This window comes from Poecilia reticulata, chromosome 14 (assembly GCF_904066995.2).
Source record: "Poecilia reticulata chromosome 14, P_reticulata-male-v2, whole genome shotgun sequence".
In the NCBI taxonomy this organism is placed as follows: domain Eukaryota; kingdom Metazoa; phylum Chordata; class Actinopteri; order Cyprinodontiformes; family Poeciliidae; genus Poecilia; species Poecilia reticulata.
Window position 1 is genome coordinate 26,501,091 of NC_088843.1, and position 25,107 is coordinate 26,526,197.

The window sequence follows — 25,107 nt, forward strand, 5'->3', positions numbered from 1 at the left end:
TGGGTAATCAGTCAATGCGATTGCTAACTAAACTGTCTGTCATTGTGCCAAAACTGAGTGGCTGGCCATTGGCTCAAAGGAGAGAAGAGGATTGTGGGTGTGTGACAGGAATGTTTATGTTTGCACTTCTGTTAAGATGTGTTCTATATATTATGTCTCTCTAAAGAGGCTGTGCAGGATGACTCCTGGTTGCAATAGCAAAAGTCTGATTTTATTGCAACTAAAAGTCGTGCTACGTTAGACATAATAATTTATGTGTGAATGGTTTTACATATTGAAGGCTAGTTGTCTTTTTTGCCAAATTCTGCTCCTATGAATCTGCAGATGTAGCTACATGGTTCTGCATGCAAATAAACAAGATATTAATGCAGCAGTGGCATCATGCAGGGTGCAAATTATACAGTGACAATTGAGAAAGAGAATCAATCTGTTGTCCAAGATGGAAACTCCGTCTTGTTTCATTATAAGTCTATATACATTAAAGTAATCAAATATCACGGTAATCATATATCACTGATGTGACACTCACCATAATCTTTGTGTTGGGTTTCTTCAGAAAAACGTTTTCCTCGTTGAATGAGAAACGCCCAGTTTGCCTGTTATTCTGGACTCTATTGAAGAAAACTGAAAAAAATATTTAGTCTATTCTAAGCAATAAAATCAGGATCTAGGTCATTCTTCATTTGAAAGCACTTGCTCTATTTAGCCAAGTTTTAATGCAGACATGCAATTAAAAGCAGATTTGGTGCACTAATGTGTAGTTTAGAGTACAAGTCAATGTACTCTAAACTACACATAAATGTGATTCTATTTACCATGCCAAAGAAAGCAGAAAGCTTGGAAAAGCATTTAAGATTTTAGTAAGTAGACCTTAACTTAAAAGTTGTAGTTATGTCCTAATGTATTTATTCTTTAACTGTGGTTATGAGGGCATGCAAAATAAATCCAGGGACCACAAATGGCCCCCAAGCCTCTCTTTTAACACCCTTGTTCACTTGGGAAAAAAATGGAGAGCAAAGTTAATGGTCACAATAATTATAACAATGACAATTAACATAAAAAAACTCTCACTTAAACGACTGATGGAAACTATCTAGTTTTGTTTTTATGCCGTTACGAGGCTCACAAATGCAATAATTATTGATTTTCATCCTGAGTAAATATTTTTTTCTGCATTATGTGCAGGGAAAGTGTAGCAAGCAGAAAAATGATAGAGTAGGGGAAGGTTTAAAGAGCAGCGTGTCTCAGAGTTGGTGTGTACTAATAATAAATTAAATATAAATTGTATGTGTAAATATAAGTCAGGTTATATTTTACCCCCTTTACCCGTTTCCACTTGCTTTAAGAGAGGATGGAGACATCAAGAGGGTCAGACTCGGTCAAACCAGGATTTAAGACCAGTTAGTCTTAAATTCATTGAGAAAAATAAGTTGTCCTTAAATACCAGGTGCCAATCCATACAATTTATTTATGGGACCTGTACATTTCTGTGCTGGTACAAGTCTTAAATTCCATTCATACTAGTATGAAACAGTCTTAAATTTGTGTTGGTGAAACCTACTGACATTTATCAGCGCATCACTGCAAGAACACAAAATCTTAAGTTAGTTTCAAGTGCAAATATCTTGTATACTTCATATTAAATAAAAATAACTTACAAGTAACGAACCAAATACACCTCTCTGCTTTCACGAAGCTCATTAATCATTCTCGTCCTCAAACGTAAAAAAACAAAGCAAAGCAGTTTTACTTGTACAGCTTCTTTTGAGTCAATATATCCTTAATATTAATGACAAAAAAAGTATTAGTTCCACTGAGACCTTTTTTCACTTGTGACATTTTTCACATTTTAAGTAAAAAAAAACTGCCTGTGGAACTAATCAATTTTCATCATTACGTTTTTTTTTATATACGTACAACAAGGACCTATATCTTGCTGAAAAGTTACTTGCATGCTAGTTTTGTCTTATTTAAAGCCTACTGAGACATTTGCACTGGGAATTAGGAAAAAACACATGGTAAGAATGTGTGTTTGTTTTTACAGCAAAAGCTGGCATATTGTTCCATCCATAATCATTCCTCATGCTCTGTCTCCTCAGATGACCCAGGAACAGTGCTCTCATAGGAACAATGTCCAGAGTTCAGAGAAACCACAAGTGTACAAAGTGGGAATATACGGCTGGAGGAAACGCTGCCTTTACTTCTTCGTCCTGCTGCTAATGATCCTGATCCTGATCAACCTGGCACTAACAATTTGGATCCTCAAGGTCATGAACTTCACCATCGTAAGTCCATATTTTGTGTATTTTTGCTGTGGAAGACTCTCTGTGTCCCGTTCTTTTTCTGATTTTTGATTTACTGTCTGATGTATAAAAAATGGGCTCGATTTTTTTTCTGTGCATTTGCATACATTTTTCACTGACGGCTCTTTTTAAATCTGCTGCTGCTACACATACGAGTTACACAACACCGCATCCTTTCAGTAACCTACATTTTCTGATGATTCCACATGACATGAAAGCGTGAGCCTTGAATATTTAAATCGGCCCAGTTATATTTTCTGGGATGATTAATTAGTTGTTGAGTCCTGATCTGAGGTCAGCAGCTCTCTTGGACATTCACCAGTACATTAGTTTCTTATTTGCATCACTGTGTTCTTCTTTTTTAAGGCTGCTGGTGGTTAAAGAGAAGGTACATCTCCTTTCAATAAATGTTGGGATGAAAACAAGTTGCTTTTTTTTTTTTTTATCAGGTTCTAAGCATAAATGTGAATTTAAGTTTACAAAGAAGACTCCATAGTGTCATTATTGATTAAATAAAGATTAAGTTGAACAAAGTTAAGGGGGGGGAGGGGGGGGTGTACTTAGTTTTTCAACGTCCAACGTCTGAAGCAAAGTCCAAACATGAGATATTTTAAGAAAGGTCTCAAAATAGCTATTATTCAAAGGTATAAGGACGAACAAAGGGGATAATCCTGGCTGGGAATTAAAACTCTAAGTATAATTTCATCAAGTGGGTGCAGATCTGTACAGGTGTGGGTAAATGTATAAAGGTATATAATAGTTGTGTATTTTGTATATAAGCAGATGGGTGTGTATATGGGTGTATGTATGTATGTGTGTATAGGTGTATGTATATGTGAATATGTATATATGTATGTGTACAAATGTGTATGTGTGTGCATGCAATATTTTCATTTGGCTGAGGAAATATTACTACAATTATTATTTCATTTTGTCAGGAAGGATATTGGAAACTGAAAATAATGTGATAAATTACAGCTGGAAAAGGGGTATGATTATATAAGTTATACTTCTTCATACTCCTTTTCAGACTCATAATCACCGATGTGATGTGTCTTCAAGAAATTTATTATGTACTTTGTGTTTGTTCTACACTGCCGGTGAAAGGTTTGTCTGAAATAAATTACTAAATTACAAATTACAAATTACAAATTACAAACGTCAGGTTTTCCATTTTGGCTTCATCTTTAATAAATAATAGTCTGGAATCTGTTTGTTTTAAAAATGTTATAGCCGAGTAAAGGCTAAATCAATTTATATCCTTATATATATATAAAACCACAGAATTAGCACCTAATTTTGTGCTCTCTGGTTTCTCTAACAATGGTCTTGAATCATCCACACTCTTTTTTTCAATATTTTTCAATATCTCTTCAATGTTTCCATTGAGCAATGTGATATGAATGTTGTATATGGATGAGTACCGTTTACAAAAAAGACTGATCGGTCTATCAGGCATTCATTTAAAAAGCCATAAAAGGAATGTAAACATTCCACTCTTCTCTTAGGAACCTCTCTGTTTTGCTTTACTTGATCTTAATGCTGTTTGGGATTTTTTTTTTACTTTTTCTGGAACAAATCTGCCTTTGAGTTTCATCTCAGACTGTCAAAACCAAACTCCGCCTTTGTGTTTTCCTCCTGACGTTAAATCTATATCAGCACGATGAGCGAATTTATGAAACAAACCAAATACACCTTTCTGCTGTCACGAAACTCATGAATCATTCTCGTTCTCAAACATAAAAAAACTAAACAAAGCAGTTTTGCTTGTACATCAAATATGAAAACCCAACTACAAATTAAGAGGAAAAGAGCTAAACAAAAGGCAAACAAAACTAATTAAATCACAATTCCGTTAATCCAAAAAAGACGAGGTTTTATTGTAAACATTGCAGCGTGTGCTGTTTTTGAACCCATGTGACTCCAGTGTTTCTAAGCTTTAGAAAACATGTAAAACACTTCACATCCGTCAGTGCCTGCAGAGCGGCTGTCTCTCTGAAGCTCTCAGTCAGTCTGTCTTCCTCTCTTCCCTGCTGCGTTGCTTCGTTTTTACTATTCCCTACCTTCCTGGTTTGTTTTCGCCCTATCAGCTGCACACATTGTCTTTCTGCTCGTATCAATCCGGCACGTAGCGATGAGTCGGTATAGCAGAGGCAACACAAACGACGTACAGCACACAGGGGCACGCTCACATGGTTGTTGATGTGAATAATACATGAGGCCCGCTTCACAACGCGGCTTTAATATGAGATCTACATAAATCAGGAACGACTTTCTCAGATGCTGAGCCGTGCGTTGTGACGGAGAGCCTCAGTCAGTTTAATGTTTTTAATGTGTCTGCTTGATGGATTTATAGAATAAGAAAAACTTTTGAAATGTGGTAGATGGGTTTAAAAGGAGGGAAAAAAGTAATAACGTCAAAGCAGATCAAGAAAGGGAAGGAATATTTCTACTACTTTTTCTACCCTGTGATGTTTCAGTGACAAACTTTAATCCAGGCGCATGTTTACTGTTTGTGGGACTCCATTAAAACAGTTTTACAAGTTTACTCTTCAAAAACAGTTGCTCCTAGTACACTTTACACAGATTAGAACTGAATTATTAAGGCTTATGGACCATTTATTGATCATTTATTAAATTATTTACCTATTTTTCACAAGAATCACTTCTGAAATATTGGACATAATGCATTAAGTTATGACCTTCAGATGACTTTATAATACAATTCCAAGGTGTTTCTTGGCCAGTCCTCCTTAAGTTTATAAATATAATTTTTTTATTCAGTTAAACTTCTCAGGTAAAAAAATTGAACATGAGTCTACCTTTGCAACATTTAAGAGCCACAAAAGCTACATGGAACAAATTAGCCTATTTGGTTCATCTTATTAAAATAGTTTGATTTTAAAATGAAGGAAAAGCATTTTATTTTTGCTTGTTGCTAGGTAACCGGAGTGAGTAAGATGATGCCACCAACTTTTTTTAGCTCTCCATGATCAGCTTTCCTCTGCCTACATTTCCCACAATGCTGTGCAGTATTGTATTAGTTGTATTTTCTATTGATATTGATCATGTGTCTATACCCATATATGTATTATTGATTTATTGCCCTGCCCTATAACTACCAAAGACATTTCTCCATTTCATTTGATTGTTTCATGAAAATCTTCTGTTTTTACATTAATAGCACCTGTTAAGCAGCTAGTAAAGCTAAACTTAGATTCATTTGATTGCAAAAACATCTTTCATGTACCGAACGGGAGCACTGACCTTAAAATACAGAGCACCATGCCAAAGGAAGTCGAATCAGTGTCGTCAAAGCTATTTTTGGAAAAGTACACCCAGTAGAGCAGTTTCCTAGTATAGTTTCATTTTAAGAGATGTTCAGAAGGTTTTCTCTATGAAGCAGCAAAGGTGAAGGGTGAATAGAAAGTGTGTAGAAATGCATAATTAATAAGTTTGGAGCATGTATTATCCGTTTTTAAAGCACCTGAGCATTCAGGAGACAGGAGGTGGAGAAAATATCTTGGATAGAGGAGGCAGAGATTAAATATTCACATAAACTGCAATTACAGAGACAGAGAGTATGAATAATGAACATGGGCAAGCAGTGGACAGCAGGAGATATCCGACAATGTGTAGGTGGATTTAAATCAGTTTAAAATGTGCTTCAAGATGCTGCAGGGTTGAGGTTGGAGCAGCGAGCTTTGATCTAGTGGGCAGGAGCTCAACAGTTAGGCAAGCAGCACCACAGGTGTGACCAACACAGCTCAGGAAATGTTGGTGGTGTTTTTGAGTTACTTTTTGGCAATCCCAAATTGTGGCAACTGATCACCAGCTGGGGAAACATGCAGAGTTATTTCTGCATTTAAAATAGTTGGATCACCGAGCAGCTTAAATGTCCACTTTGGCCATGATGGGTTTGAGAGAAAACTTAAAGTCTCTACCACTTACATACTGAAGCTATAAACTGAGTGTGGAAGTAATGACACATTTTCCATTTTTACCAACTGTCTTTCCAAACTACATTAAACTGATTTGTTCTGCCTAATGGTCTGAAGATTGAAGAACATTTCTGGTTTGAGAAGTTCAATTCTGTGCCTCAAAGTGCCTGCAAAATGATTCTGTTATATTTGCGGAAACATAATATTATTAAAATGTTTTAAAAAGTAAATTCTCACCTCTGAAGTCGCTTTTGACATATTTGGTCATACAATTCTCCCCCAAAAACATAACTTTCAGACTACTGCTTTGCAACTTTGCTGTGCGCTTTTATGATGTTTAAGGGGAACCTAAGCTGCACTGATTGCTGTTACAAGGGCTAGAAACACACACAGTAAGGAGGAATCTGATGGGGTTTTTTTTAGATATTCCTGCCAATGTCAGCAAGATATAGGAGATCAGATAAGTTTTTTAACATTAGTTTTCTTCTGCATTAACAGTTTACATTGACTGCTAGCATAGACAAGGAGTAGAGCAGTCACCTTTAGACTTATAATTTCTACAAACAAAAATAGGCCAGTTTTATCAAAATTATATTTTTTCACATCTTTCATATAATGTGAATTACCTTCTAATTCCTAAAAAGAAAATAAACAGCCTCAGTGACTTTTTTTCAGAGTTGTTGGAGAGAAAACGCCGAATGCTGACTGTCAAAGTTGTACCAACTGCAACACATACTGTAGGTTCAACTGTTAAGGCACTGTTCAACTAAAGGAGGCCAACACTGAGTTAGTTTTTAGGCAAAATATTGCATTCAAACTAAACACATTTACATAGGAACATAAAAGAACAACACTACTGTAGGGCTGCGTTCACACTGCAGCCTGAAATGACCAATTCCAATTTTTTGTCAAATCAGATTTTTTTGCCGGGGCCGTTCACACTGCCAAACCTATGCGACCTGTATGCGTTCTGCAGTCTGAATGGGCAACAACCTGAAAGTGTCCCGCATGCGCAGTAGAGGGCACAATAGTGTCAGCGTTTTCAGTGTTCTGTCAACTGCCATAAACAGAAGAACTGCTCAGTGTTTGCATAAGTAAACGGAGGCTAATGTGGAGCTTAGCTTACGCATCTGAAATTGTTGTCCAATCGGAGCAGCATATTAACAACTTAATCCTCATATAGTCTACAATGGTTGTTATTTTCCTTCCCACTTGCGTGTATCAGGACGCAAAATAGTGACATTTGTTGAGTATCAGTGACATTCAGTTCGGATGAATGCCGCCTGGACGTTGGGTCACATTTGAATCGGATACGTATCAGATATGGCTCCCATTCAAAAAGAATTTGACCTGTGTTGTTCAGACTGTCATGAAAAGATTGAACACAGGTCGCATTACCTCAAAATAATCGGAATTGGGTCACTTCAGGTTGCAGTGTGAAAGCAGTCTATTATTTTCCTATTTCGACAGTTTTTCATCCCAAAAAGAAAATTGATTTGGGGGTTTGTTACACTGTAAGTGGATTTCATGTCTGATTGATAATAGCTTCAGATATTTGGCTAAGGTTTTCAGATGGCAGACCTGTTGCCCCTCACTGATGCATGAGCAGCTCTGTCTGAAGATTCAGGTCACAGACAAATATCCTGACATTTTCTTGTAGGAGTCAGGATTCATTATTCCATCAGTCAGGGCAGGTCGCTGTGACCCACATGCAGCCAAGCAGCCTCAGACAGAAGTACGCCTGTATTTTCTTTCTGCAGTCTTCAGAAACAGAACCTTGTTAATATTCCTTTATTATTATTATTATTTTCAAATTTGATCACCTTGCCACAGACAGCAAGGTAAAACGTCAGAGTCAAGTTCAGCCACGTATTTCCAGTTGGATGTAGCTCTGGACTATAACACTTGCATATGTTTTGATTTAAACCATGTCATTGCATCTCTGGCTCTGGCTTTACGGTCGTTGTCCTGCTTGAAGGTGAATCTTCATTCCCATCTTTCAGTCTCAGTTTTCTCTTTTGATCATTTCTGTGTTTGTTTCTTCTATCATTTTGTTCAGTTTATTCTCATTGTTTGTGCTTTGGACCAATTAGTTTGCTCCCACTATCCGTTTTTGTATCTGCAGGTGACATGAATACTTTTGAGCAACATTTTTCCAATGAGGTGAGGAATTACATAAATTTGTATGATTCTTCAGTAAAGAGCTAAAAAACTGTCAAAGGTCTGAAAACTCCTTGACAGGGATTTACTTGAAGGACCAAACAGTTTTCTTGCTTTTATCTTCCATTTATTTCACAGTGTATGGACACATTCACTGTTGATCCAGAAGATGCAGGTAAAAACCTTTAAACAAACCCAAAAAATAATCTGTATAAATTAATTTCACTCAATTACAAAGGAAATAGCAAATTATATAGATAATACCAAGCAACCCATCGTGAATTAAACCCACAAAGTAATCAAAGTTAAATAAACAAGTAACTAAACTTAAGTTCTTTAACTTTAAAGAACTTAAGTTTAGTTAAATGTAAATATAAATATAATTTATATTTACATTTATATACATTTCTTAACGTACAAACATCTGCTTCTCAACATTAATCATAAATATTTATTATAAATTTAGCTTTAAGTTATTCTTTTGAAGTTGATGACAAATTAACAGTTGGACAATACAATAATCAATTCAATCATAAAAGTCCATCAATCAACGAAAGACAAGCGTCACCACCACAATCCACCACTTCAGCTCAGCTGTCACTATTGGATGCTAATGATCCGGTTGGCCAAACTGGAAACCTGGCTGGAGGAATGTAGACAACCTTGCGGTCCGATCTCATAACAATACAGCTTATGTCTGACCGGCTGCCTCTCTGCTCATCTACAAGATCATCCAGTTTTATACAGGTTGAATAGGATCTGTGATTCAAAAAGTCCACAAACTCCGTCCTCTTTGTTTGGAGAGGACGTCCTTATTTTAGGTCCGTGTGGAAGCGCATGACTTTTTTTTTCTTTACTCTTTTTTTCTGATTTGACTTCACACTCTAAGTTTTGTATTTATGTCCTGATCTGTGAGCTGCTGAGATCTTACACACATCCAGCTCCCACATTTGCACACCAACACATGGAGTGCCCAGCTAAATTTGGCCTGTTGTATAAAGAGCTGTGATGCTTGTTGAGCTGCTTTATGGCAGTGATTTTGGCCCGTGCAGCGCAGTGGCATCTGGAGAGTCATCAGTCAGCCTGAAAAATAATATGATTTTCAATTTAACCTCCGAGTGAGACTGCTTAAGGTGTCCTAGAAGAAATTGCTATTGGTTGTGTTTTTCTTTTGTTCATTTCAAAAATAGCCTTCATCATAAACACAAGGTTCTTGGATGTAATCATCACTTCAGGCTGGTGGTGCAGCCTGCACCATGTGTGATTTTTGCCCTGCTTTTTGTATCTGGGTGCATTAATAATGGAATTTCTCAATAACAGGTGTAACTTGAGCAATTTCCTTTTGACGGAACTATGTTAGTTTAATGCAAGAGTGCCTTTCAAGACGTGAAATGCACTCATGAGAAGCAAAGTCATTTCTGAGTAATTGTGCCATCAAAAGTTATTAGAATGATAAAAAAGAATAATTTGTTATTTTGTCTTGTAAACCTCAAGCGAGACGGCACAAACAGTGTAGCCTAGTAATGAAAGCTGACCTATTATGCTTCCTTGAACAGGTTACGGTGAGTTTATGGTCTATAAAATCATGTTCATTACATTTCTTGCACAAAATAATTCTTAAATAATCAGATTCTGGCCAGTTCTGCCCATTTTGAGCTGCTTTCAGAATGACCTGTTTCAGGGCCTCTTGTCACTTTAAATCCGAGTAAGCTTCGCCACGCCCCCCAACTCAACATTTACACTCACACATGAACAGATGCGCAAGTATACATGATTATTATGAGCGGAGCCTTCAGCACAACCCGCAAGAATAAAACAAGTAGTTTCTGGATGGTAAGTCAACAACAAAGGACTCCTCTTTTCCAGCAGCCATTATGTAGCACATATATCAATTGTTTTCAGAAGCAACTGGAAGTACAAAAATGTGCAAAATGTGAAATTTGAATACTAATTCCCCTTAAAAACTGTTTTTTTAGGCTTATTTCATCTGTAAAGTTGTTTTTCTAGTTCAAAGGTTTTTATTTAATCTTTTCCCTCTTTTATGTATGCGGTTCTTCCTTTCTCCTCTCCACACTGTTTCCGCCATTGATCCGGCTCTGTTTACACTTTTGTTTGCCTGAAGACATTGGGAACTGTTCATATAGAGAGAATATGACGGTATGCGGCTGGTACAATGGGAAATATAAATGAAGTCATGTCTGTTTTCAGGCACCAGCTCAGTCACGAAACATCTGAGGAGGTTCAGTAGGTAAACATCTCCGGGTTTGCTGCTGATTGTTGCCGCTGCTTACGGGAGAAAGAGCGGTAATTTTCATCTTGATTGCAGTCTGCCTTCCCTGCATCCCCCATGGTGTTTCACTCATGCAGAAGAAGGAAGAGTAATGAGAAGTCAGAGATGAATAAGTAGGAAGCTAACACTGATGAAGATGTTTCTGACAACAGTATTACCATGTTTTATCTGTTTTTGTTGGGTTTTTTTTCCAGTTTTAGGTCTGTAGTGAAGGTATTCCATCATAGAATGAAAGTTGTTCCTCTACTTGTGGAAAATAACCACAGCGCTTCAATAAAATCTGCATACCTGAATGCCATTAAAAGTTCACTTAATGTCTGTTCTTTACCAGTACTTATCCCAACAAGTCATCATGCTGATTTATTTTAACATTGGTGTCTATCTAAAAAGTAAAAAATACGTTAAAATGTTAGTTGTAGATCCAAGTTTTTATATTTGTGCAGATTATCCATTCAAAACCAAAAAGTTTGAAAATCATCCATCTATCTTTTGTCTTTCACTTAACTAAAGCCCTTTTTGTACTGCGGGGTCCGGTCTGGCCCAGCCCGTCTCTGTTCAACTCGGTCCTATTGGTGCTATGGCCTTTGTCGTTTTGCATTGAGCAGGATAAGTCACGTAAATCGACTTGTTGCTAAAGCTACCCAGGCGACCTCCCATGAGCGTGGAAGCTGAGGGAAACATGTAAATTAGCTTTACATTTAATGAAAATGTTCAGCTGGTTCGCGGCCAGCTGAACTACCGCTGCAGCAGGCGGGATTTCACGGCTGGAGCGACGCCAGATGCAGAAATCCTCTCGTTCACAGCCTTGTCGACTTCTGAACGGTTCAATTGGAGAAATGTTATACATTTACTATTAAAATCTTTGGCTGAAGAGGCAATTGTAATCCCAGTGTTGGGTAAGAATAGATTATGACGGGAATTTATTGATGCAGCATATTGAAAAAATGAGTCATCGAGAAAGTCTAGTGCTTTCTTGATGCACTAGACTTTGCATCTAGTGCATCAAGAAAGCACTAGATGCATCTAGAAAGCACTAGACGCTGTGCGCTGTGCATTGACGCTGTGCATTGACTGCACAGCACAGCCAATGAACCAGTTAACAGCCAACTCGACACCGGCACATTTAAACTCGACACCGGCCCGGTCTGGCCGGCTCAATTGGAACCGCAGCTCTTGGGGTTCCAGGGAGCGGGGTGGTACCGGGCTGGAAGTGCTAATCCAAAAACGATCGGCCCAGCTTCGGTCGACCCGGGTCCAGCTGTGCAGTGCAAAAGGGGCTAAAGATTGGGTCCCAATCTGACATCAGCTGATTATGTGAAAATCCATCCATTTTCTTTACACCCTTATCCCTTAGTGGGGTCGGGAGGGTTGCTGGTGCCTATTTCCAGCTAACGCTCTGGGCAAGAGGCGGGATACACCCTGGACAGGTCGCTAGTCTGTTGCAGGGCAACACAGAGACACACAGGACAAACAACCACACACACACTCTCACACCTAGGGACAATTTGGAGAGGCCAGTTAACCTAACAGTCATGTTTTTGGACTGTGGGAGGAAACCGGAGTACCTGGAGAAAACCCACCATGCACAGGGAGAACATGCAAACTCAATGCAGAAAGACCCCAGGCCGGGAATCGAACCCAGAACATTCTTGCTGCAAGGCAACAGCTCTACCAACTGCGCCACTGTGCAGCCCTATGTGAAAATCCATTTTGTTAATAAAATTCCTTAATTCCATCCCCATTTTCCACATCGCAGAAATCATAGGGCCTTACTTGAAGGAGAACTGTTATGCAAGCTTCACATTTTGAAAGTTTTTGTACTTTCATTTAGGTTTCAGCGGCTTCTAAAAACAGCTAAGTTCTTAAAACAAAACACCCAGCTTGTTTTTGCAATATAGTACGTTTATGTTTTTTGGTGTCTGGAGAATTAGCCATTTCAAAAACCGCTAGAATGTGACATCACAAATCAGCAAGTACTTACCTAGCAACCCAAGTGGAGCTCCAGCTGGTTCTATGCGCTGTGCATTGACTGCTGGAAAGTACAAGTGTTTTGTTGTCGACTTACCATTTAGAAACCACTTGCTGCTTTCTTGTTGTTTGTACAGGAGGCTCCACTTTTGCTTTTTAAAGATAGTCTTTGCAGCTACTTTCACATGCGATTGCAAACATTGAGTTGGGTGGTGTGATTTAAAATGACAAGAGGTCCTAAAATAACATCATTCTTAAAGGAACTCAAAATAGCTAGAACTGACCACACTGAAATCTCATTATGTTACAATAATTGTTTTACAAAAAATGTGATGAACGTGTTTTGTGTCGCACATAATCCTATCCTAACCTGTTCAAAGAAGCAAAATAGGTCACCTTTAAAGTAGTTCAGTGACTAAACGGATGCAGGAATTACTGCTGACTGTCGATGAGACTGAAAATAGCTCAACTAAAGGATTGAAGGATAAAAATAAGATCGGCAGTTGAAGGCAAAAAAAGACAAAAAAAAAACCTCCAACTTTGGACTTTTGACTGGGTGTTTTCCCAGGTCACTTAATCCATTTTAAGTTGACTCAAAAGAACCAGAGAGCAGGACAATTAAGCGGTGCTGGATTTTCTAACTGTAAAATGAAGTTACAACTGAGGACACTAATTATGTTTGAGGCAGAGTCTGCTAAATTCATAAATTCAGCACTCAGGGAACAACTAATAAAACTAAACTTCAGGCTTTTATAGCCCCTAATGGGAAAATTAGCTTGCTCCAAGACATGCAACCTAATGTATAATTACAGAACATGGGGAGATTAAACACAAAACGCTGTTAGTGAACAGGAATGTTATTAAAACTTACTGTGCTCCTGAAGCCATTTCACTTTGTGTTTTTACTGTTTAAAGCTCAAAAGATACAAATTTAATTCCTGGATGACAAAGTGAAAATGTACAAATATCCTGCTTTTCTGACTGTGAGATGCCATATCAAACCTTACTAAAGTTTTAGTGTGAAAGTAAAGGCTTACAGCCAACATTTAAAACTAGAATTACCCGTAATAAATTAGCTTTATTTCTACAGAGATATACTTTTATTTACATATTTACATCTTATTTTAGCTGCTAAAAGTTTCTTACATTCCAACTTAGTCTTTGTCCTTTATTCTGGGTCTATGGTTGAACTCAGCATGAAGCAAAAACTGACTCTAATGTACATGTCTGTGCCCTTAATGTGAATCAGATAACATTCACAACATGAAAAGTCCTGAAAAGAAAAACTCAGAAAAACTTTTGGGGACATTTTTGCCACGAAAGGAAACATAAAATAACATTTTTTTTAAACTAAAATAGAAAAAAAATATATACATTTCTCAACTTGATGTTTTCAAGCCACATAGTGAAAAGTTTGGCCGCAGAAGGTGTAGAGAGCACCAAACAATACATGTTCAGGGGCCTCAATCCAGGCAGATGAATCAGACATGATGTTGGGTCCTGCGCTTTAAAACACAAATTGTGATGGGGATAAATTAGAGATAAAAGAATTAAGCATCAATGAACTAGGAACGCATGGGATGCAATTTACCTGTCAGGAAGCAAAGAAAGGCCCATCACTCTCTGATGTCCTCAGTTCTCCGCTGAGTGATGAAGACCGAGACTATTTGCAAAACTCACACTTATGAAAACCACAAATCTTCTGCTAATGAGTCGTTAGTTGGCTGCTACTAAAGATCAAATGATGTGATGCTTATTAGTGTGAGTCCGACAGACTCAAACAGCAGCGCTCCGGCACCGTAATTACTTCAGCTGATGTACCCTTCAGCAAGGTTCTGCACATTGGCGTGCTGAGTTAATTTCGACAAGAGGTCACCTGGCTCTTTTCTCTGTAAAGAAACTATTTGCTTCAGTGAACTTATTTCAGTCAAAGGCAACTGAGGCAAGGCCTTTGTGGGTTTAAAGAGCTTTTATTTTATGTCATAGTGATGTGACATTTTACCTACAAAGCGAGACACCAAATTACTTATTTGCTTGAGAATATAGTTGTCAGTCTGTCACAATAAATGAATCCCAGGATAATTTTTTTTTTTTTTTGCATGATTGTATTTCTCGTATTCTCGTATTCTTTCTACCAAAAGCTGGATGACAAAAGTCTTCAGTCTGGTGATTTGGTCTCAACTTTCCCTTTTTTGAAGGACAGTGGAACATAATTCCATGTTTTTCATGGAAAATTCACCAATTAGTTGTTTTTTTTTTTCTTCACCATATCTAAAATATCCAAAAGAAAATGCATCAGAGGAAGCTGAAATACCAAGATGCAAAGCTACTTGACCTGCTATTGGTTGGAGCTTGCAAAGCAGCCAATCCTGCACCATTTATTCTCCACTTATTCACTGTAACCACAACACGGAAATAAAGGAGAGAGCAGATGTTAGCTTCCATTGTATTGCTAAGACAGTTTCCACTGTGTATTAATGCGCATAAATGTATCTTTGGCATTTCTAACTATTAAAATAGGCAGTTATGAGTGTTTTTAGAGGAGGTCTCAAGTATTTGTGAATTTTAGCTACTCATTGGTGGTTTTGGTCCCTAAATGAATAACGGGGTCCAGTGTAATATGGTTTTTTGTGCTATCTCATAATTGTCAATTGGAAAATGGTTTTCAATCTTTTAAAAAAAAGATCCCACTAGTATACATAAAGGTTTACTACTAGCTCATATATTGTATTTTCAACTGTAAGATTGTTTCACTGCTGTCAGCACGAGGTGAGACCAAAAATAAAGCTCTCCAGCTGGATTATTCAGTATTTCCGTGGATTTAATTTAAAGTTTCTGGAATGAAAAGGTTTTCTCAGGACATCTGTCTGCGTGGAAACACCACAAACGCTGCATCTGTGTGCAGCCTCTTCCAGTTCTGAGCTTTTGATGTGGGGCATATTAGATCTGTTCAGTCTCAGAGCTCCCACCAGGCTTGTTTTCTGCAGCGTCTTCCTCAAAACAAGAGCTAATTCCCCCTTCTTCATGTTTGGCATGCTTTAAAAGCTGCAGTGACTCTGACATGAACACAGTGAGAATGACAGAGTCTAAATGGAGGACTCACATCTGCATCTGATGGATTCCTGTCAGGGTCGTGATCTTGCTTGATGCAGATAAACGCCGACTGTCTTCTAACCGGCGGTAAGGATCAATATTAACATCGACTAGTCAGGCTGCTGTTATGTCCCGCCGAGCGACACCAGGGGTTGGTTTTTGTGTTTGAATCTGAATGGGGCGGGTGGGTACTGTCAGAACCAACTCAGCCGTCTCAATCAATGACAAAACACTGACGTGTCCAGGCTCTGGGAAACGGATATTCTAGATAAAAAAGTTTTTATCTACTCCCAAAGCCCACCATGCTGTGCCAGTGTCTCTTTCTCACTTTATCTTTGCTGTGCCTATTATTTAAAGAGCTTCATGTGGAGCTGTCTGGTTTTCAGCCTTCCACATGTTTTCTTTTCCCGTCCAGCTCTATTTAAGGTGCATATGTCTCCCGTTTGGGGCTTTTCAGGACTGAAAGAAAAGCATGAACTAGTTTTTTTTTTTTTCCATTTTGACAAGAAACTCTTTATGTAAGGTGATAATAGGATGATTTGGTAATTCTAAAGATGGGTAAAAAGCACTTAAACCCCGAAAAAAAATCACAAAAATCTTTGTAACTCAAGTATTGTAGTGATTCATCCTTTATTTTAAGTTGACTGGATTTCATACACTCTAAACTCTTAAAATCGTACAATGCATTTGGTAGCTGTGATCTAACTGTGTATGATCTACTTGTCACCACCAAAGAAAACAGGTAGAAGGTAGCAAAGAATCTTTGAATCTTCCTTTTGTAGATCTGAAACAAATGCTGGCATCTTGGGGTCACGTAGTTTAACTAGAAGCCATTAGCTGCTATCTACATACCAACCAAATCAGTGGTTCTTAACCTGGGTTCGATCGAACCCCAGGGGTTCGGCGGAGCCTCTGCCGCGGAGGTAAAGACACACTTGTGTAAAGTCGTGATGACGCCCCGCTTTGCCATCACTTGCTGCAGAGGATCACATTACATTGCTTAGCCAATCAGTGTTGCGGAGGAGCCCTGATTGACAGAGTTCCACTCAGCATGGATTTGAACTTGTGTCTTTAATTACTTCAGCAAAGCTCACCGTTTTTACCAAATTCTGTAGCTTTCGGTGTACTTCTAAATCTGCTCTTTAGTCTCATCTTTTCGGGGTTGGTACTGCCTCTAGTGCCATGGGGGTGGTAACACAGCTAATATAATTAGGCTACATTACTAAATCAGAATACCTCAAAGTCTTTATTATTTATTATAAATTTTTCATTCTCTTAAGAATGTAGAGCTAATTAAATGATCTAAACAAGACCTTAAAGTGGTTCCAGTTTCTCTGGATGGCCAAATTGTTGAAACTGTGGCAAATTTTATAAAATTACCTTGGGTCGTTCCTGGACAGTCAGCTCAACTTTGCTGAAAACACTGACTATATTTAGAAGAACTGTTCTCAGAGACTCTACCTTTTAAGAAGACTTGGTGATCTTCTTAAAGTGATGTCTTGAATTTGGGGGGGGGAAATCATATTTTATTTATCACTGCAGAAGGGTTCAGTGAAGGCGCATATGAAACTGGTGGGTTCGGTACCTCAAAAAAGGTTAAGAACCACTGAACTAAATATTCTTGCTTTGCTTCTTTAGGGTTTGGATAATCTTCTACAGTGGTGAGCAACAGTAACTACAGGATTTAGCTAAAAATTTAAGCCGCAAGCGGCGTTGGAGGCCCTCGCAGCTCAGCGCCGCTCTGGCCTATTTGCCACCGTGGGGGTTCCTGAACCACCACTCTCTCGCCACCGCTGACGCTCTGGCGCAGTTCCCCCAGCCTTCATGTTTCATGGAGAATGGCCAGATTTGAGGCTTGGCCACGCCCACATGCTTTGACATAGGAAAATTTATTTGCTAACTTTTGACCCTCAATGCCTCAAGACTGTGCTGACTGAGTTTGAAGCCTGCATCTGGAAAGCTCTAGGACGAGTTCACCCAGATACGACATCAATGGAAAAAAGACAAAATGGTGACTTCAATCACAAAATGGCCGACTTTCGGTTGAGTTTGGGCCATGGCTCCAAGAGACTTTTTTGTACATCCTGACAAGATACACATGTGTACCAAGTTTCATAATTCTAGGTTAAATCATGGCTTGGGGCTGATTACTTATAATGTTCTAGGGGGCGCTGTTGAGACATTAGGCCACGCCCACCAAATATTGCACTGGATTCCAGTCCAGAGTTGGATAAGGATCCATCCCAGTGAGATTGGTGCAGCTGGACTCAAAATTGTGGAATTCAGAGCCAAATGTATGGACACGGCGTTACAGGTCAATTCTCCACGCCGCCACGCCCACCTGCTGCATCCAAACCACATGGGGTTGGAAACCATAACACACCAACATGTCTTCTGTCTGTGGACACAGTTTCATGTTGATTAGGTTAAAGGGGTCAGATTGCGACCGTTCACAGTAAAACATGACACTTCCTGTACTAAGGGGGCGTGGCTTAGCTGATCTCAAAATCAGCGCTTAGCTTCTCGGGCCTAATAAAAAAAAATAAATAAACATTTGAAAAACGATAGGCCTTCGCAGCGCTTAGCTGCTCGGGCCTAATAACACACTAATCATAAACATTATTTCTGTAAACTAAGCTAAATGTTGCTATAGCGCTTAGTAAATGTTGCTAAGCGCTATAGCAACATTTTTTTTGAAGTAGCTAGTGCTAAATCACTAATTTCAGTTCAAATTATATTTACCTTTGAAAGACTAAAACCAACTGTTCTCTGCTGTCCATTTTTTAGTAAATTAGTGCTTTCAAATGTATCTGGAAGAATTAACTTAGGGGAAATTAAGTGCACTAGGTATTTCCATAGTTAGCAAAAGCGCCAAATGAAAATGAGCTCTGCTTAGCAGATTAGTGGAAGTGACCACTGATGTTCTATAATAAATGGGACCTTCGGGCCTTTTCCCTTATGAAACCATCTCAACATTCAAAATTGTATTCTGTATTTAGTCAAGTTGTTTTTCCAACTAGAAATTGTTTGATATGAAACATTTAAGTAAAAGTAAAAGACTCATGGCACGGAAAATACTGAATGAGTTTTATCAGTTTTTTTCTATTACTTCAAATGTGAGAACTGGGTGAATGGGGTTTCTTAATTCTGTCTTCATTCTGCCAGTTGTAATAAAACTTCATTTCCTCAACATTTACCCAGAATTTCACCAAAATATTTACTTTAATTAAGCTGTTAAGAGCATAAAGATGGAAAAAATGTTCCTTTTGTTCCTCCATGTTCTTCAAGAAACTGATTTAAATTGATAAATCTAAACAACTCCACATCTTACTACGAAAAAAGCAACAACAACAAAAAACAGATTTTTTTTCCACAGGCACACCATGTTTTTCCAAAGAATGGACATGTCTGCTTGTAATGATTTGTGCTCCGGCCTCTTTGCCGTATAATTTTTTTTCCTTAGAAAAACAGCCATAGCATCTTTATTTGTCCCAGAGTGAGTAATTATTTTAGCTGCCAAAGGGCAGGCAGTAAGTCATGAACAGGTCAAAACACAAATTGAAGGAATCATGTCGGGTCAGGCAAGACATCCGGTCCACTTAGAAAGAAGACATCATCTTAGGACCTCTGGAGTTAGCAGCAAAAAAAATAAAGGGGGGAACTTGAAAGGATGGACTAGAGAGATTTAGAAGATTCAGTTTTAAGGTGATGACTTTGTTTCTGTTTAAAAAAAACAGGAGTGTAGAGATCTACATTTTTATGCAGCCTGTGTCGTAAAGGCTTTTGAAACTTCGTCAGATCAGAGAAATTTCTACTTTTATTCCAGTGGCAACTCGTATTTGTGAAACTATAGCAGGAGCCCTTAACCTCAGGTCTGCAACTGTTCAAATCTGAGCCTCACCATTTTCATTTGCATTTCATGAAGAAGAAAGGTTTGCTCAGTGTCTTCTTCAGAAGTTTTTGTCTTATTTTTATTCAGCGGTTCTTGGTGCAGCGCCACCACAGGCGAGAGGGTTGAACAGGTTTTTCAAAGAGTTTGATTCGTTTGACACAGTGTAGTGTTGAAGGTAACCACACCAGCTGAAAATGTAACAAATATTGCTATTTGTGTCCCCAATCGAACCGAGTCTTTCAGACTGCCATGTGTAAAAATACCACCAAACTTCTCCAGAACTTTGTCCCTGACCTATCTGCTGTCTACTTGGTCTTCATGATGCTGTTTGTTCAATGATGGTATGTGGTCATTGGGAACTACACACAAGCAATTAGTTTCAATGAGGTTTTTTAGGGATATCACAGTAAATCAGAGTAAAACATTTTTCAAATTATGCATCGTTGTAATTACATGAATTGCTGTTACAATTGTTGTTGCAATTCATAAAATCTCAGTTCTCAAGGTTTGTTGAAATACTGGATAGCTGGTCTGAGTTGCTATATGGAGAAAAATCCTGGTGCCAGTGGAAGTAGAACTGAGGGCTTTAATCTTTTTTCTGAAAAAGCAGAATGCTAAAATACTTGGAGACGTGCGAATGAAGGCTGAAGTCAGAGAGGTTTGACACAGAGGAGGAGATTTTTAAAGCAAATCAAATATTAATCAGGAAGCTAGTGGAGTTGTCCAAGGATGGGAGTGATGGGCTCTTGGGATCAAGTTCTGATATTGCTCTTTGCTTTAAGGAGTACAAATTTTACTCCTCGCTCTTTATGTATACGTGCACAGTGGTTTTAGGTTTGGAGTAAGTAAGAAATGTATTTTGTAAAAGTTTAACCAGGCTGTATGAGACGTGGTCTTGACGGTGACCGGACTTTGCTTATGTCTTTGATGAAACTTTGGCACAAAGTACCATTAAAACTGCCAATTAGCCAACTGTAATTACTTAATAATCAAGAGGTAATTACAGCAACTTACTGTCAAAGTTACTATCATGATATCTAGAGTGTGTGTTGGGAATTTTTATCAATGTTAAGACTGGCTGTCTTGAATTGTCCTTTAAGTCCTTGAAGACATAAAAGGTTTTCTCTTTTGTACTGTTGAATTTATTTCTGTTATTTCCACAAGATCAGTTAAAAACTGTCATCTGAGTTCAAACATTCAGAATAAAAAAAGGGGAAAAGCAGATGTACTTGCCTTGTAGACAACATCTCTAGTGAACATTTAAACCATTTGGGCTTTTCAGGACCGAAAGAAGAGCAGGAATTAGTTTTTGCTTTGTAGACTTCATATAAACCCAACCAAGCTCATCCCATCACCTAGCAATCCAAGCGGAGCTCCAGCAAGTTTGGTCAGCTGGCGAAGCCACTGTATAATGGCTGCTGGAAAAGTCAAGTATTATGTTGTGTTGACTTACCATCCAGAAACCACTTGAGCATTCTTAATGGTTGTGCAGGAGGCTCTACAAATGCTTTTCAAAGATGAAAAGTTGTATAGATGCACATTTATTTGAAGCCATTTCCACGTACTAGTTGGGGGCGTGGCCAACAGCTACTTATTTGGATTTAAAGTGACAAGAGGCCCTAAAACAGATCATTCTGAAAGAAGCTCAAAACAGGCAGAACTCAAATCTCATCATGTAAGAAAGATTTTGTGCAAAAAATGTAATGGACATGTTTTGTTTAAACAATAGCCCTACACTAACATGTCCAAGGAAGGTCATCTTTGCAGCTACATTTGTCTACAAGTCATGTTCATAGTGGTGAGGTCCTCCTGTGACTAATCAGTGTTTCTCTGAGTTTAGTGTCATTTTGGAGCAAATTCTGCCTAAATATTAAGACAAAATGAAGAGAAACCTAAAGGAAGTACCTCAAATATACACTTTTCTTAACTCTGAAGGAAGTTTACAGTCTCATCTTTCAGATGTTTTTCAGTCCTTAAATGTAAACAAAATCAACTTCCACGCCTGCGTGTTTGTTATTCCATCAAGTGAGCAGCAGCTTATGTTTGGTCTCTTTGCTGCTCTTGCTCTCTCATCCACCACCCCGAGCCTGCAGGCTTTTACTTTCACCCTTCAATCACCGTCGGTGTGAATCCTTGATGGTGCACTGGTGTTGGCCTCCAAGGGCCGTGGCATCCATCCCAGATGAAGATGGAGTTAATAGGAAATCTATCAGCCTCTGTGACACTGACAACTGGCGGTTGCAGGCGGAGGCAGCAGAGGTGGCGCCTCTGAGAAGCCCCGCTGCTGTTCTCTATCTTTTTATGAAAGCAAACATGCTGCTCTGACATCTAACCTGGAACCACACCATGTTTTTCTGTTTGAATTACTTGTATGGAAATCATCAGTTGGAAGATGTGGGATAAATGCGGATTGCTATTATTCTAAGCTGCCCTGTGTCTGAGATTTATTTATTTATTTTTAATTAAATAAAGTTTCAAGCAGACAGAAGGTCCAAAAGGAGTTTGATGGCTGAAATCTTTGATTCCCATTCTGGAGAGTAAAAGTCTAATAAACCATCAGATCAACATTTGACCCTACGGGGTTGTTGATATGTGATTGATTTGACCAGAAATGTTTATAGAGTTTGAAGAGTTAGAGTGGTGTTAATGTATGAGACTGTACCTTTCAGATGTGGTGGAACCTGAGAATTACAACATGGATGTGGAGGCAATAAATCAGCAGCAACCGTCTGCTAACCTTGTGTTGATATTGACCAAAGTTGGAGAAAAATGGTTCACACTGGAGCTGGGTGACACAACTTAAAAATAAAATGTCAGATGTTTTCATACCAGGTCTGATGTTTGATTTTAATCCATTTTTATTCTCACTTTCTTTTCTTCTAAAAGTGAGAAAAGAACCATTCAAAAAGTTGATGTTTCTTTACATATTTTGTAGCATTGTCTGTGGAGTATTAAAGGGGTTTCCATCCAGAAGCTATTGCTGTTTGGGGACAATAAAAAGCTGCACACATGTATACTTCGACATTTTGAATGGTTTATGAATGGCAAAAGTGTTTTCATGCGGACTGACTTTTCAAAATGACACCAGGAAGAATAGCAGATGCTTAAAGGTCCACAACAATTTGACTTCCCAGCTTTGCCCACTCATGAACATATGCAGTCATTACTCTCTCTACTCTTTACTCCTATTTCTCTCTGTGTTTATCTGTTTTACTCAGTCTTATCTCATCCTGACCCCATCAGGACCACCTTCCCCCCCGGCCCGCTCTCATCCCTTTCATCTTTCATTCTTTGGTTCTTTCTCTGCCAAACTCCCACCTCCGTCGGCTTTCTCATCCCGTTGATGGATGATGCGACGCCGCATTAAGGGCCTCAATCAGAGCAGGGAGGAGGAGGAGGGTGAAGAGCAATCTCAAAGCCAATTCGGCTGATAGCCATCGCAGGGTGTTGCTACATGACGCTGCAGCTATCAGCCGCGTAGCGACAGAAAGAGAGCAAACCTCTGCAAGTTGCTGCTCCAGGTGGTTCTTTGCTCCAACAGTACAGAAAACTTTGTTGGTATCAAAAAGACAGAATGTAAAATGTATTAGTTTGGAGCAGAGCCATGTTGGCCCCAACTGGCTGATTGAAAGAGCGCTCGATGAGATCCATTGTTGCTCGCTGAACGCAGCGTCTTTTTACTATCTGAGTGCTTCTTGGCAAATGGTGTACAGGTGGCCAGAGCCTTTGTTTATTTGCATCTGAAACACAAAAGCTGATTATGCTGGTATAGGAGGGAATACACAAGAGTCGGTAGTCCTACAGTATTCACAATTCATTTGCTTTGTTATTGTGAGATTTTCATAAATTCGAGCGCCACAGATTACAAGCTTAAAAATGGCAGTTGAGGGGTGTCCAAAGTGCGGCCCGGGGACCATTTGTGGTCCTTGGACACATTTTGTCTGGCTCCCAACTGCAGTTTGAAATTATACAAATTAATTAATGGATTTTTCTATTGATTATTCTGACAGTCGATTAATTGGAACTTAGTCACAGCTTATTTTATACAATATTAGAAAAATGTTTAAAATGCAAATAAACAAATCGCTCAATTCCTATGTTAATAAATTTCTTTTTGCCTAGAAGGCAATAACGTAGCATTTTTTTTAGTAAGCACTTGAACATTTGTAGTAATTTGCAAAGGATGCATTTGCAGCTAAAAAATATTTCTAACATCAACCTGTGAAAAGCTCAGCCATTTTCGGCTTGTCTTATCAATAGTTTTTTGGATTAACCAACTAATAACTTGATAGCAAAAGTTGCTTAACAGGAGATTTTAGAGAATTTAAACCAGATAAAGTGACAACTGTACAACTTGAGGAGTTCAGGGTGGAACATATTTATAGACAAAGACTTTTTGTCATCTTAAATGCAAAATGTAGAAATATTTGTGCAGTTTTGACTTACCTACTGTTGTGGACATGTTTCAAAAAAGGCCCTTTTTAGAGTTATTATACTAAAAGTTAACAATTAATTCCTTTCAGTTAATGATTATTTCAATCATCAATACATGATGATTAATTGTTTCAGCCCTAAATGTAATGCTCCACACTGGTTCAGAAAACTCCTGGATCCAGAGTTTATCTTGGAGTTACTAAAACACTGTTTATCTGAGTTGTTTGTCTCTGTGAGTTATTTTAAGCAGCAGCAGCTTCATCGTATCATTAAAGCTATAATAACGGCCTTCAGCAGCAGAGTGTGAGAACGTTCAGGAGTTTCTTTCCTCACTCCTGGGTGTAACAGTTCAAACACTTGATCCCAGAAGACCTCTTCTTGCGTAGGAGTATTCAAACACAGCTTTCACCTTTTAAACATGCGGAGCTGTGATTAGTGTGCGATGTGCAAAAAGTCCGACTCCTTGTAATATTTTCCTAAGAGACGTCTATATTTGCTTTAGCCTCGGGTGGCGGCTTGATGCGTATCGAGCAGACACTCGATAAGAGGCCGGCAGCTCAGTGTTATTGACAGCAGCGCGTCCTGGCCCTCTGAAGGTGTCAGCTTTACAGAGCGGGGGAGAGAGAGGTGGAATGGATACCCATAAGAGGACAGATATGAGCGAAGACACAGGGTTAGCGTCAGTCTTTGTATTTCTGCTCGTGATTTTTGCTTCTGTTTGTGGTGCAGCACACCACAAATAAATCTGCAGAACAACAGAAGGAACCAGAGGCCCAGATGGCATTTTACAAGATGTTTTTCACTTGCTCTAAACAGAAACTGAGTTCAAACAAAGACCACACCGAAAAATACTGTAAAATTATGTCTTTACTTTGGTTGTGAACACACATTAGATGTTTATGCTCAATTCTGATTTTGTGGTGAAATTCTTGGAGATGTTCATACTACTAATTAAATGCGACTGAAATCAAACTTCTGTGTTAATAATTTATAAAACCAAAATGACCGCCATGCACAGAAAAAGAA

At 38.6% G+C, this 25,107-nt stretch overlaps 1 protein-coding gene across 4 annotated transcripts in view; it reads left to right on the forward strand.

The window, feature by feature from the left end:
• sgcd (sarcoglycan, delta (dystrophin-associated glycoprotein)) overlaps positions 1-25,107 on the forward strand; it is a 275,605-nt gene that overhangs the window by 168,181 nt on the left and 82,317 nt on the right. For all 4 annotated transcript variants that reach the window (XM_008428447.3, XM_008428449.3, XM_081615943.1 and 1 more), the window contains one exon: positions 2,100-2,285. In XM_008428447.3, the coding sequence (XP_008426669.1) occupies positions 2,100-2,285 (186 nt within the window). The remainder of the gene's footprint in view (positions 1-2,099; positions 2,286-25,107) is intronic.